Genomic DNA, 15,807 nt, shown 5'->3' on the forward strand with positions numbered 1-15,807 from the left:
CTGGTAGCCACCGCTACCGCTCTCGTGTTATGTAATTAAGTATAATTCCGACCGGTTGCCGGTACGCACTAATTAAAAGTGTTCCAGGCAAAAGAAGTACCTAATTATTTCGGCTTTGGATCACAAAAGAGAAGAAAAATGCCATTTTGCACATTGTATTTTTTTTTATTATTTTTATTTACTTAAAAAATTTTTTTCGCGAAAAAACGTCATAATCGTGTTTCTGGGGTTGAACTATACTACCGGTTAAAATACTTGCACTTATTTCTGGGACACCCTGTATATAGATCATACTAAATAAACTCTCGTCACGTGATTAAGCTTGACCGACACGGCTTTTCCCACTTTTACATATTTTCTTTTAATCAAATGTAAAATCGCTATTTTTGGGGCTTAGATACTCAACCGGGTCTCACAATGCAAATTCACCTCAAATATCCATTTAGTTGGTCATTGGCAAGCACTCTCTCATTGTACATGATAATAACAAAACAAACATTTACTGATCTGGATAAAATTGATAGTTAAATAGTAAGACTCACCCGGAGGTACTCCGCCCCCTAGCCACTGACATCACTGATATTCTTTTCAATATATCCCATTCCATATCTTCCATCTAATTCATATATTATTCGGATCTATTGGTTTGGTTTGGTTTGGAATGGTATAGGGGCTTCCCCCGGACGCAATTCTGCCGCTAAACAGATTCGCATCCCAATCGAATAAGCTAATTGGGTAGCTCACTATCCCAACGCCGCACAGTGGGGTATTTGACACTGATAGTTGATCGAAATTTTTTTATGTAGACCTTATATAAATTATTGCTATTTTCAATTAAAGAGGAAATAATATGAACAAAATAAAGGATAATTCGTCGATTCTAAAAAAAGAAAGAAAAATCACTGTTCCAGTGTTTCCACGGTCAGTGCCAGTAGTAATATCGCAACTACTACTACTAATGCTACGACTGATCCGCGAGCAATGCCCATACCACTAAAGTCGCTACTAATGCCAAATTGTGCTATACTGCTAATGGCACTAATGCGATCGCTTTGTACACAACAATGCCATCGCGGTTTACATCTCGCATTAGTATATCACTGATTGGCAAATTAGAGGAAACCAAGAATGTTTTTCTCATTTTATCAGCAAAATCGCAAAAAGTCGCAGTATTTTATTTTACTGTATGAAAGCCCAATGTTTACTAAGTAAAACGTATATAGACAATATGCTGAATTCTTCGAAATGCGCAACTAAATCTCTAAGTATAATGAAAATGTCACAAATTTAATCAAATTTTCTGAACGCCTAACTTTTAGTTGCAAAAAAAATCGTTAGTATAGAGAATATCAAAATAAATAATACGCTTTTGTAGAATACATACCTGCAGCTTGCTGAGCCATTTTCAATCAAAATAATAATATCAACGTAAAAAGAGCACAAGAACAACAACAATTTATAATTTTAAACATAAAATTTAGCCATTTACCTCTTATCTGTGAGAAGTAACAACTTTGACGTTTCGTTGAAACAAATAAATGTAACTAAACACACCCATAGCAACGCCATTCATGGCAGAGATGATTTAACTTATCATTTATCTTTTTTGGGGAAATCTTAAACACATTTGCTTTTTCGAGTTTCGATCACCTTTTTCATGCTAATACCCCACCGTGCGCCGCATCGTCAATCGAGAAGACATTATGGAGACCTCAAACTCTCAAGACCATCTCGAAGGCAGGACGTCACAAGAGGTTTTCTTCCTGTGGTCAAACGACCCCGTTGGCTTACAGTCAAACGACTTGCAACTATGTTAGTCAAAAGACTCGCAACCCACATTTGTCAGCTCTGTGACAAAACACAACACTACACGGCCGGCCGGCCTATCAACTCACAAAACACATACACAAGGAGAAGTGCGAGCGCCTTGCTAAATATTGGAAAGTGAAATTGACGTTTAAATTTGACACTGTTGACAAGTCTACTGCTACTAGCGCCCCCAATATCGCTTGTAGGAACTACGGACTAGATTGTCACGCATGGCGGGAAGTTTAAAAATAAAAATTTTAATTCTTCATTTATTTTTAATTATGACATAGATAAAAACACAAAAAATACACCATTTTTTAAAAATATGTTTAATATCAATATCAAATATACAACAGAAATGAATTTCACCAAAATAAATTAATAAAATTACAAGAATAATGTTACAAGTATATCAAGAGACAAAATTAATTATAACAAAACTGAAAAAAATGGCGTCATAGATGGCTTAGAAATGAAGATATATATATCATAATTTTGAAAGTAAAATTATAATAGGAAATGTCATCGATCATCATTTTTAAGCCAACTGGACGATTATTTCAAACATACAAGCTGAGTTCGTTCATAGTGCTCTTAGAAATCTAGATAAACAAAGAATAATAAATTAAAAGTATTCCAGGGGAAAAGAGAGGAAAAACTTGTATCGTCTCTGATATCTGTCAGGGTATTTGAAAGTGTCATCTTTTGCTCGAAGTTTTCAGGTCGATTAAAAAGATGACATTTACAACAATACTTTGCCGTAACTTTCACAAATATCAGAGAGAGAGTACAGGTATTGCCTCTCTTTTCCTCTGGGATGCTTTATATCTGTTGTTCTTTGTTTATCTATATTTCTCAGAGCATAATACCGAACACTGTGACTACAGTATATAATAATTTCAATATCCTAAGTGGAAAGAAAAAAGATCACCTTTCTGTTTTGTACTATGGTCCCTTTCTTCCGATGGCTCATCTCGTTGATATTTAGGAAGGTATCATCGGTCCTGGGATGAAGAAATATAAAATTCAATTTGATTTGATGATCCTTTTCTGTCACCTAAATCAGGAGAATGACAATGAGCATGTTAAGATGAAAAAAACTTATTTATCAACACTTACCTACACGTTAGTCCAAAGAGTTTTATCAAAAACCTATATTTGCCTAAATCATGTATGTATTAAATTTACAAAGCAAACTGCAGCGTGTAAACAAAAGAAATAAAATGGCGACAAGTCAACGTCAACGACCCGACAAGGAGAAAAGTGGTGTTCGAATAACAAATTATGGGTCACCAAAAATTGTTTTTGTCTCCTTTCAACGCACACTTTAGAAAGAAAAAGAGATGAACTGTTATACTGAAAGAATGTCAAGGTTTTATCTGTCACTCTTGTCAATAATTTATCGGTAAGGAAGATTCCTAGAAAATCGCTTGTAGTCAAGTTTTCAACCATTGCCAGTTCTCCCATAAGAAGTGTCATCCACCTGTATCAACTACTGACTGACCTGCCGCGCGCCGGCAAGCTAAGCCTCCTCTTGCATCACAATTTTACCTGATCACAAATATTCACATCGCTTGCCAATGAATCATACTCTTTTCTCTAATCGACTTTCAAATAGAGTGTTTTAGCATTACTAGATAAATAAATAGAGAGTTTCTGAAGGAAAGCATATTCTTTATTAGAATATATACTTAGTGAATAAATAAAAGCATTATTATAACAAATTTATTTTCCAAGTTTTACACAAAGTATATTAGGCAACAAAAATAAATTAGTGACAACTTGACCTTTTTTACAGCAGAGTTACCACCTGAATCCCCAGCGGGAAATTTAAATTCCAGTCCATGGTTGGCAACAATGAATTTAAAAATCGCGCCCTCGATTACGTAACTAAAACTTTAATTGGTATCGCCTATATTTTATTTTGTGCCTTTACGAAATATGATAAATTTTCATTTTTTTTTTGTTTCAGTACGAGCCTACGACAACGCCACGACCTGCGGCTTGGTATGGACGCCCAATTTCGTAGCGTACCGGTGCCGCACCTGCGGCATATCGCCCTGTATGTCCCTCTGTACCGAGTGTTTCAAAAAGGGGAACCACCACCGGCACGACTTCAACATGTTCCTGTCACAGGCGGGAGGCGCTTGCGATTGCGGCGACACATCTGTCATGAAAGAAACGGGGTATGTAGTCTCATTAATAGTCAATTAAGACGAGCCCTAACAACTATATGTTGGGACAAGGTCATATTTTGGAATTATTGCCCTGGTTTTTCAAAATGACTGAAAAATATATGTTTAATTTTTTAAATATAAACATAGCCATATATCCTAAACAACTTGACAATATTTTTATGAATTTGTAAATCAGTCCATATTTACAGTAGCGGATTTTGTTCATAAAAGGACAAATTTGCTGACAATTAAATGTTGGGACAAGTATTTTTAAATAATTAATATCATCATAGGCGGCTTTGCTATAAACGTCACAAATGTCGCAAACTGTTTACTTCGGCATTGACAGCTTGTAAGTGACTCGATACTTTGAGTAGTGAGATTTACTGTAAGAAATTTTAATTTTTTTAATTTTCAATTTTGTTAATTTAATCCAAAGTAATAGTCCGTGGAAAAGCTACAAATCAAAAACTACGCGAAATTATCATTCGTCAATACAGTACGGGAAAAACAATTCGAAAAATTTCTGATGATTTAAGTATTCCAAAAACCACGGTCTTTAATCTAATAAAAAAATACGGCGAATCTGCCAACGTAGACGTTAGATGTAAAAGTTCGGGAAGGCCAAAAGTTGTATCTCCGAGAGATTTACGAAATTTAGTAAAAATTTGCAAGTCTGCGAGAAGAAGTACTCTTCGCGAAGTAACAGTTAAATGGAATACTGTAACTGGTTTAAATATATCAAGAGAATGTTGCCGAAAATATATCCATAAATGCGGTCTGGGGTTTTACAAGGTAAACTTTATTTTGTGTGATAATCAATTACCTGAAGATTATTGATACAAATTCTTATTTAGGCCAAAGAAAAACCGCTACTGAGAGAAATTCAAAAGAAAAATCGCTACAATTGGGCAAAATCTAAATTATCGTGGACACAAAATGATTGGAATAAGGTCATATTTAGCGATGAGTCTAAATTTGATGTTTGCGTTGGAGATCATCGAAAACGAATAATACGAAATAAAGCAGAAGCCTTTCATAAAGATTGCTTAAAGAGGGTTGTTAAATTTCCTAAGGGGATTATCGTTTGGGGTTGCATGTCAGCAAGAGGTTTGGGCAAATTAAATTTTATAGATGGTACTGTTAACGCCCAAAAATATCAACACATACTTGAGACCTCACTTTTGCCTAGTGCTCAAGAATTGTTTCCAAACGAAGACTATATTTTCCAACAAGATGGAGCATCGTGCCATTCAGCGAAATCAACTAAAAATTGTTTCGGTAATAATAATATAAAAGTTCTATCCCATCCTGCAAGTAGTCCGGACCTCAATGTTATAGAAACTGTGTGGCATAAAATGAAGCAATATTTAAGAAACCCCCCTCAACGAACAATTTTTGATTTTCGGACAAAACTGCAGGAAATTTGGAATTTTTCTCCTCAAATGTGCCAATCTTTGGTAAATACAATGCCATTAAGAGTTCAGGCAGTTGTTAAGGCGAAAGGTGATTTCGTAGGTAACTCCGTATTAAACAAATTTCTTGTTGTGCTGTCCCAATATATAGTTGTCAGCAAATTTCTGTCTTCCATTCTTTCATATGCCTCTCACAAAAAAGATATTTTTTTTTTCTGATGCTTATTTATGTTTATGTTTATTGTAGATTTATTGTTATAATTTAATTTATTATGTATACAAATAAACATTATTACTATTCTGGGGTACTTGCTGCGCGACAAAATTTGATCGTATTTTCAAACTTCAAAAGAGAGCAGTTCGATATTTATTGGGACTGATCACTAGAACTCACTGCGAGAATTTCTTTAAAAAAATCGAAATACTGACTCTTCCTTATTCATTTTTAAATCCGTTTGCTTAATCCGCAAGCACATATGTGCTATTCCGAAAAGGCCATCTTACAACTATCCACTTAGGAATGCGGAGCACGATCTTTATCTGCCAACCCCGAGCTCAGAACTAGTTAAAGGCTCAATACTGGACAATGCCAAAAAACGTACCTACTAAAACTAAAGAAAGGGGGACACAGTTAGCTCTATTTCCTCTGATATTCTACAGTTCAGATCGCCCAGTATATTTTAAACTAAACGTACTAAAAGTACCTTGTTTGATATTCTAAATTACCTGTTTCGAGTCGCACTCATTAAATATTCCTTTTGGACGGCGGTTCTCGGTGGTTCTTTTATGAAAAGGCAACAATTTCACCATCGCAGTAACCGCGGTGACAGCTGAACCGTGCCCAACAGGTAATTGCATCTCTCCTCCATTCCATTTTTCTAAGTAATTAAAGCGTAAGTGAGGCCGCATCGAAATTATTATGTAAAACAAAACATCGCTTACCCGTCATAGACGTTAAAGATAGATACTATTAGGGATGCACTCGGATTCAATAAGATAGATGTTCGATCTTGTATCGACCTAGTATAAGTCGATAGTTGTCTGATGTTCGTCTGATCGTTTCTGATGTTCTTTTCTAATATGAAGTCGGTAAAAAAAAGAGACCCACGTTGGGCGCCAAAAGATTGTGGCTTTTTTTAAGAAAGGAAAAAAACTTATCATAATATGAAGTAAAAAAATATCCAATATTTTACATACCCAATCTACTTGCTAGATTGGTTTCACCGGAAATGAACACAATTTTTGGTTTTTACATGGCACCTTCGGTATTTATATCATATGTCAAGTTTTGACATTTTCGCATATGGTTTATTTGAAATTGTAACATCATAACGACAATTTGACTCGAAATGCCAAGTGTGTGGTATCAAATTATTCGTAAAAAAATGCTTTTTCCAAATGTGCTAATGAGCTACCCTCGTTCCATTTGAAAAAATTGAGATATGATTAAAAATACGATTTGGGCATCTTTTAACCGGCCAGGACAAGACACTAAAAACATTAGACGATCAAATTTATTTTTCCAAGGCTCCTTGCTTAAAAATTAGTGTTTTTAACACAGCCATGGCACTCAAAAATTTAAAATACAATTTTTTTTTGAGCGAATATGTAAAAAATTGACATATGATGTCATTCGATTCGGAGTGTCATTTTCTATTGAATAAAGTAGAAAAAATAGCGAGGGTGCCATTTAAAAATCAAAAGTTGTAGCCATTTCCGGTGAAAGAGAAAGTGACCGAAAACAATTGAATACGTCAATCAATCCTAATTTATGTCATATACTAACATACCAAATCTGGTTTTTTTTATCTGAAAAAATAAAAAAGTTATAAGGGTGAGCCACTTTTGAGACGCACCCGCTATGCTCCTAAAATTATAAATTGAAAAACAATCAAAATAAATAAAGGCCTAACATACCTACAGGAATTTAATAAAATAGGAGCTCACTCAATTAATAATTTCAGAACGTACTTAATATTTTCTAAACAATATGAACTGATCTCAGACACACCCTAAAAGGCGTATTTGATAAATAATGATGACGTGACGTTGAACAGACGGTTGGTTATTCGTTAAATTGTCAAAAAAAAGAGAGAGACCCACGTTGGGCGCCAAAAAATTGTGGCGTTATTTTTAAAACAAGGGAAAATCATAATTATGAAGTAAAAAATATATATAATATTTTACACACCTAATCTACTTACGAGAGAGAGAGAGAGAGAGAGATACTTCCTCAGGCTCTCAAGCTAAGATAAGTTGTACGCATATTTTAATGCTTTGATTTTGGAAGCATCGGTGTATCATGTTATGGTATGGTATCCCAATACTACAGTGAGGTGTTTCTCAAAATTGCACTTTTTGAATATTTCTTGTAGAGTTTTTGGACAAATAAATTATCTATCTATCTAATCTATTCCAGGTTTTGCGATAGACACGGGCCAAACAAAACCTCCAGCAAAGGCAACGCCCCAAGCGATCTCATGTGCGTGGCAGAGGCCATGATGCCCCGTATCATTCTGAGGCTCATCCAACATCTGAGAGAAAACAGCAAAGAGAATTCGCCAGACATGCACAAGGGCGCCATTCAGCAAGCCGATTCCTTCATCAGCATGCTGTTGGACTTCAACAACATGGGAGGCTTGATGAGGAGGGTCATGACCACAGCTCTAACCAATCCAACCGTAAGCTTGAAAAAACCATACGATCGAAAAAAAAACGGCGTCAGAGACGGTTGGGGAATGACAATCGATGGGAATTTTGGCAATCCACATCTGCAACAGTGTGTCATTCCGCAGCCGCTTTTGACGCCGTTTTTTTCTCTGTACCGTGGTTATTGAGTAATTTTCTGTCAAGTACTTCATCTTTATTTTTTCTTTGTAGAAATACAAGAGTTTGAATGAGATTCCGGATAGTATAGAAACTGAATATGCCCAGTATTTTTTGGAACTGAAAAGGATATACGAGGAGGCGCTGAAGTCGCTGCCCAATCCCGAGCCCTGCGAAGAGCTGAAAGACTGTGCGCCATTGCAAGAAAATCTGGTGCATAAAACCTTTTTGGAGGAGCTAGTGTTTTGGACTGTCAAGTTCGAATTTCCCCAAAAGGTATAGTATAGTCTGTCATTTTAATTTGGAGTTGTTTATATTTTATTTTACAAGGAAATAAGTTGGTACAATTGCTAGTAGTAAGTTGGTCGCAAAATGAAAATAAAATTGGCCATAAACGTAGACAATATTTACTTGTTTCCATAGCAACTGTTAAAATTTGTTCCATAGCAACTGTTAAAAACAATGTTTATTAAAATAAATCAGCTTAAATGATTTAAACTTGATTAGACTTGAAGATTTCTTAATTCCCAACCTGAACACCATCAGAATTATACATTTTACAGTAATAGATTAAATTTTTCAAAAATAATTTTAATTTTGTCAAAAAAGTTGAAGAATTTAGGAATTTACCGAGTGGTTAATTTTAATCGTGAATAATTTTTTAAGGAGTAGGTTTATCGAAAAATTGTAACAGAGTTATAGTATACAGGGTTGTTCACCACATACGACACGGAGTATTGTAGCTAAACGATTAAATTTTTACAAATTTCAAGTTTTGGGTTCGATGAAGGACTATTAGAGGTACAATTTAAAAATAATTTTAAGTAAAAAATATCAAAGTTGTATTTTTTTAAATGGAACACCCTGTATATTATTACATTTTTAGTTTCTACGATTAAAATAAAGGTAAATTTGATTAAGGTTTATTATACTTAAACCTTACCGTTTTTGAAATATTTTCAATTTTGTGAAATTGCAGTAAAAATTTTAAGGTTTCATTTCTCCAAGGGTATCAAAGTTTTAATACTAAATATTTACTGAAGTTTATTTATTGATCAGTTATTGTGTTGCAATAATAAAAATAATACTACCTTATACAGAGTGTCTAAAAATTTATTTTAAATAATTTCTAGCTTTAAACGCCATTAACTTCTTTAATTTAAATAGAACACCCTGTATATTTTAGGAGAATCGGATACAAAATTTAATTGTCTATCAAATTGTATTATACCATTTTTTACCTATCCCTTCAAGTTTTCGTAGAAAATGCATTTTCTTATAATTTAGACCTCATTTATCAATATACCCATGGAATATTGACATTTTAGATTGTTTTTAAAGCAACAAATGTACAAAATGTACAGGCTAGTAATATTATCGTTTTTAGCAAAGCGATAATATTACTAGCCCATTTGTATGCAAAAAGAAAACTATTTAAATCTTTATAAAAGAGTATACCATTAATTAAATATAACACCATTATTTCCGCCCATATACTAATTAATTACATACTTAATTGTGTGTTCGTTAATAAATTATTCTAAATAAATATGGATTTGAGTCAGAAATAAATATAATAATAAGTTATCGAAATTAAAGTCTCTGTGGTTGTAAATAAACATTTATTAAAAAATGAAATATCATTTTTAAGGTGTTACTTTTTATCACACTGTCTAATACCCATACAAAATTCAGTTTTCTAGTATTTGGAGTAATTATTATTAATCAACGCAAACAGTCAGTTAATGTAGTTTGAATACTGGAATGATATTAATTGATCCTCTTTAACAAATATTTAAACAGTTTTTTTTTAATTTTTAATGAAATAAACAAATTATATCGACAATATTAGTATCTGTACTCTTTAAAAATTTGGTACATCTTTAAAAATAATCTAAAATGTCAATATTCCATAGGTATATTGATAAATAAGTCCTAAATTACAAGAAAATGCATTTTAATTACAAGAAACTTAAAGAGATAGGTAAAAAATGGTATAACATAATTTGATAGACAATTTAATTGTGCATCTGATTCTCGTAAAATATACAGGGTGTTCCATTTAAATTAAACAAGTTTTTGCCGTTTGAAGCTAATAATTATTTAAAATAAATCTTTAGACACTCTGTGTAAGGTGGTATAATTTTTATTATTGCAACACAATAACTGAACAATAAATAAACTTCAGTAAATATTTAGTATTAAAAACTTTGATACCCCTGGAGAAATGAAGCCTAAAATTTTTACTGCAATTTCACAAAATTGAAAATATTTCAAAAACGGTAAGGTTTAAATATAATAAACCTTAATCAAATTTACCTTTATTTTAATCGTAGAAACTAAAAATGCAATAATATACAGGGTGTTCCATTTAAAAAAAAATGCAATTTTGATATTTTTTATTTATTTGGGACACTCTGTATCTTGTAAAAATATTTTTAAATTGTAGCTCTAATAGTCCTTCAACGAACCCAAAACTTAAAATTTGTAAAAATCCCATCGTTTAGCTACAATACTCCGTGTCGTATGTGGTGAACAACCCTGTATACATTTTATAGTAAAAAATGCTTCTTTCTGCAGGTGGTGTGTCTGCTACTTAACATGTTGCCGGATCAGGACTACAAGGAAGCATTGACGCGCGCGTTCGTGCTGCACTACAGCCGAATCAGCATCATGCTCGAGAATAGTGCCGATCCCGACACGTTAAGTAACAGGGTGGTGCACGTCAGCGTCCAACTGTTCAGCAACGAGAGCCTGGCGCTGCGCATGACCGAGCAGCTCAACCTCTTGCACGTCATGGTGGTCAGCTTGAAGAGCATGATGAGCAAGATACTCATACAGAACACCCTGCACTATGCCAACGAGAACTGTCACTACGTGGTGGACTGCGCCAAACCTGTCATGAAGGACCACTGCTATTGGCCTCTGGTGTCGGACCTCAACAACGTGCTCTCTCACAGGCCCGTGGCCTTGAAATTCATGGCCGACGACACGCTGTTGCAGATGTGGTTTGCCTTTTTAGCCATGTTTCAAGGTAAGTTGTAGGCAAGGTTCGGAAAACTACATGTTACTTTTAAAAACTATAGTCTGTCCAACGAGAAGATCCTTGACAATGATAGATGTGTCTGTCATTTTAATTTCAAAGTAGTTTATTTTATTTTACAAAGAAATAAGTTGGTACAACTGGAACGCATAGCAGGAAATATTTAAAATTTGATTGACAAGATGACAAGTGATTACTTCAAAATATTGTGAAAAAAACTGTATAAAAACTGAAAAAATGTAATCGAGTTATTTTATTTAATAAAACCGGTATGTGTTAATACAAAACAAACAAGAACAAGACACTACATACCAAAAAAAATATAAAAGAACTATTTTTACTTTCAAGCTTTATGAAACTACTCAAGCATTTATGATTATATTTATCAATATAACTTATGTACAAATACAAATTTGTAATATTCCAGGAATAAATAAAACAACATAGATAAATAAAACAAACTATTTTATTAATAATAGCACCTACCAAATTTTATACCTTAAAGGTTGATTAATTAACTTTAATCTTAATTTTTTAAACCAGTACCTTTTGACATTATTTTTCTGCAGTACTAAAATCCATTATTTACCTATCGTATGATGTCGATATAGAAAGTTTTACAGCTACTCCAGTTTTTAGTATGTGTTTAGTTTGGTCCTTCTACCATATACGAGATGCACTTATCTACGACGAGATGGTATACAAACTTTAACGATGGCAACTTCATTGGTGTATAAGACATTTTCTGCCTGGGTAGCGAGTATTAACCATAAACTGTGCTCTGGGTCTACAGTTAATTTTCACTGATTTTCCTCCACTTGACTTCAAAAGACACAAAACACACGTAATAATCAACGAATCAAAATGCATCATCTTCCAAAACACAGGGTATTTAACAAAAGTTGACACAAAATTATAACCTATAATTTGGCAAGACTTTGACAAGCGTCAAAAAATGACAAAAATCTAAAGGCGAGTTCATACGCATCGGCGTCCGTTTATCGTTCATCGTTCCGTCAAACCAATAAAATTGAAATAAGATCTGTCATTTTTTAAATAAACCAATAAAACTGGTTAAAAACAACAAGACACAACGCATGATGGATTTATATTTAAACCCATCCATAGATAACTTAAAAATTATTAGAAACTTTTTTTAATAAAATAAATAGATTGGTATGGGACGTCATCTGCTTTTCTTCTGTCATCGTCTGTCGAAATCTTACCTAAGAAAAAAAACAGAGTATAAACATGTAGTTTATGTACTAAACGGTGTAGTTTATGTAACATATGTATGTAACTTTCAAATGTCAAAGATTTGAGGTGAGGTGATAATAAGTTGAAGCTTTAAAAAACATATAATGTATTTAAGAAAACAGAGGAAATATGGCTTTAAATATAACCATTCACATTAGCGATGGGAACTATCGAATGAATTAGACTATCGAATGGTTAATGAATGAATGATTTCAACTATCGAATGGTTTTATTCGAATAAAATCATTCATTCATTTGTATACTAAAGCATATGTGACAACCTCGCCGTGCGACTAAATGGTTATCGTTGAGCCACGACTATCGAATGCTTTTGATAAATGAAATTTAGTATTCGTTTGATTTTTGTATGCGCCAGTGCATTATTAGTTCTTCCAAATTTTTATAACTTCGCCGTATAAATACTGTGCTATTTTTGCATTTATTAAAATAGTTAAAATACTAAAATAGTAGTTATTTTTTAATTTTATTTATTGACGATTGTGTGCATGTGCAGGTGGTCAAAATTTTTCCGAAAATTTGTGTTGTTTTCCGTAGTCCGATCTTTCAGTTATTTAATTTTATATGGTATATGGTCTATTTTTTAATGGGAAATTTTGAGAAGTAGCAATTTTTAAGAGAGATGAGATGAACTTACAATTAATTTTAAAAATACATATTTGTATTTTAGATGTTTTAATAATATGAATTAGTTGAACTTAATAATCATATTTAAGTAATGTGGTTAAGTAAATGGGGGGTTATCGAACTCAAACTATGGGGTGAGAAAATTAAATTGAAAGTTTTACACGTGCCAATTTTAAAAAAAAGTTAACGATGTTTGTATTTTGTTTATGCTAATTCTCTTACATGTAGTTTTTTGCGAAGAAATATTTCATTTATTTTTTAAAGTAAATGCCAGTAAAAGTAATATAATTAATTAATATAATTTTTAAATAGAGATATAAAGCACCTAATATAAATAATTTTGATTTCTAATTTTTTATTTATATTTTCGTTCCATTACACTGCATGCTTAGAAAATTAATAAATGTTTATATTTCATGATTTTAAAATTTGTTGTTAATATAACAAATTAGTTCTGTAATTATTATTATTTAACAAACCAACGTTGCCAAAAAATTTAAAGACTATATTATTTTTAAATAGGATCTAATATAAATAATTTTGACATCTAATTTGTTGTTTATATTTTGCTACTACTTAAAAAAATATTGATATTAAATCATTTTAAATTTTGTTGTTAATAGGTATAACAAATTATTACTGTTATTATTATTTATTAAACCAGTCTTTGCTTAAAAACATTAAAAATCACTTTCATGTTCTTACATCCAAAATAACAAGTATTATTGCAGTGTAACAACAGAATATTAATAAAAAAAAATGCAGAATATATAGACATACTATCCCTAACTAACTAAAGCCAAACAATAATATTCTTTGCTAATATCAACTAATGCCAAAATATGGCAACAGCGCCCTTCATAATGTATTTTCTGTGTAAATACTAGCACCTCAATAAAAAAAATAATGTGTCCTTATCTATATCTGACTCCGCAAAAAATCAAAGATGCCGGCTTCTTTCATAGCATTGCCACCGACTGCTGTCGGGTTTCTCGGAAAGAAACCTACGTCGCCGGGCGACAACTAAAATTCAGTTAATATTTTATTATAATCGATCCTGACGAATAAATGAATTTCATAAATGAATGAATTTTATAAATGAATGGTTTTTGCTGCCGAATTACTAGAATACAATATTTCAAGGCAGATGACGGATCTATTCGATAATTTTTATTCGAATCGTTTTCAACGAATGTTTTCTTACTATCGAATTATTCGAATGAATTGCAACTATCGAATGTTTCGATAGTATTCATTCGATAGTTCCCACTACTAGTTTTCATGTAGTTAATGAACGGAAAAAGACGTAGTTTTTGAAGAAAAACTACATGTAGTTAATCAGGTAAACTACTTTTTAATTAACTACTTCCGAACTAATAATTTTATTATTATAGTCTCATTTCGAAATTTTTGTTACTCTGGCAATTTTATATTCTTTTTATAATTAATAAACACTTTGTTTAATTATCCGTTTTTCGTCCTAACTCTCGGTTTAATCTATAGTATTAATCATTATTCTTATTTTTATGCAGGTATGAACGTGAACCAAAGAGAACTGAACGAACACATCGAATTCGAACCGAACACGTACTACGCAGCTTTTAGCGCTGAGCTGGAGGCTAGTGCTTACCCCATGTGGGCATTAGTTACGCACCTCACCGATGAAAGTACCGCGCCGCTCACTAGGCGAGTGCTTAGCGCGTGCTTGAGAGAATGGTACGAATGGTTGGACGTCACGAACTATAGAGGACCCATAGTGGTGAGTATCTGTCGTTGAATAAAAAATTAAGAAATGAGGGTCATATCTCTAAAATATATTATAAGTATAGACAAATCCAAGTGTCATAAACAATCATTATTTCATGAACTGACAGATTATTAATATTTTAATCTAATATCCGACACCAGAAGTGGGATTTTAACCGTAAAAATACTGTTTATCCCAATTTGCTTGGCTTTTTTCTTGACAAAGATTTTTCTGTGATTATTTCTTGTTTATTATACAATAAATCGTTTCATGCAATGTGTATACCGTGCTGGCAACTGTTACTTTTGGGTCGGCATTTACACGTGTGGAAGTAAATCGCATAGGGATATTATTAAGATGGAGTGAGAGAAATGCGACGGTGTGCTGTTGTGGCGTTGCCGGTATGCCTTTCCCTATCAAGTAAAGTAAAATAACGATCGCAAACCGCTTATTTTTAAAAGATTTTTTTTTCAAGAGATAACTAGATAAAATCTTTTTAACACATAACAGGCCATAACTCAAGAACCACTTTAGATATTGAAACTTTTTTTTATTTTCAAAATCGGATATTTTACAATATGTTTACATCAGAAAAATTCGATAGGGTTGTTTTTTCCATTGAAAAATTGTAAACAACCCATCCATTTACTTTGAGAGCATAGCAATTTTCAGCAATCGTATAATTTTTTAATTGATAAAGATTTTCCCATACTTTCTACAAAGAAAATACAGCAGAAATATTAACAAAGTTCTTGAAAAAACTACAATCTATTATTTCTAATAGGTTTCGAGATATCGATTTTTGAATTCAGAGTTCTAATAGCGCGACCACTATCGAACACCCACTCAATTCCACTTATTTTTACCAAAAATGCAAGTGTTTCTAGC

The 15,807-nt window shown here is 32.7% G+C and overlaps 1 protein-coding gene across 1 annotated transcript in view; it reads left to right on the forward strand.

Moving 5' to 3' along the window:
* Positions 1-15,807, forward strand: part of LOC115884383 (E3 ubiquitin-protein ligase Ubr3-like) — a 30,708-nt gene that overhangs the window by 13,100 nt on the left and 1,801 nt on the right. Inside the window, exons 2-6 of the mRNA XM_030902943.1 lie at positions 3,782-3,995; positions 7,821-8,082; positions 8,282-8,503; positions 10,808-11,261; positions 14,705-14,931. Coding sequence (XP_030758803.1) covers positions 3,782-3,995; positions 7,821-8,082; positions 8,282-8,503; positions 10,808-11,261; positions 14,705-14,931 — 1,379 coding nt within the window. The remainder of the gene's footprint in view (positions 1-3,781; positions 3,996-7,820; positions 8,083-8,281; positions 8,504-10,807; positions 11,262-14,704; positions 14,932-15,807) is intronic.

Source organism: Sitophilus oryzae, unplaced genomic scaffold, assembly GCF_002938485.1.
Source record: "Sitophilus oryzae breed Bouriz unplaced genomic scaffold, Soryzae_2.0 scaffold_227_pilon_pilon, whole genome shotgun sequence".
Lineage (NCBI taxonomy): Eukaryota > Metazoa > Arthropoda > Insecta > Coleoptera > Curculionidae > Sitophilus > Sitophilus oryzae.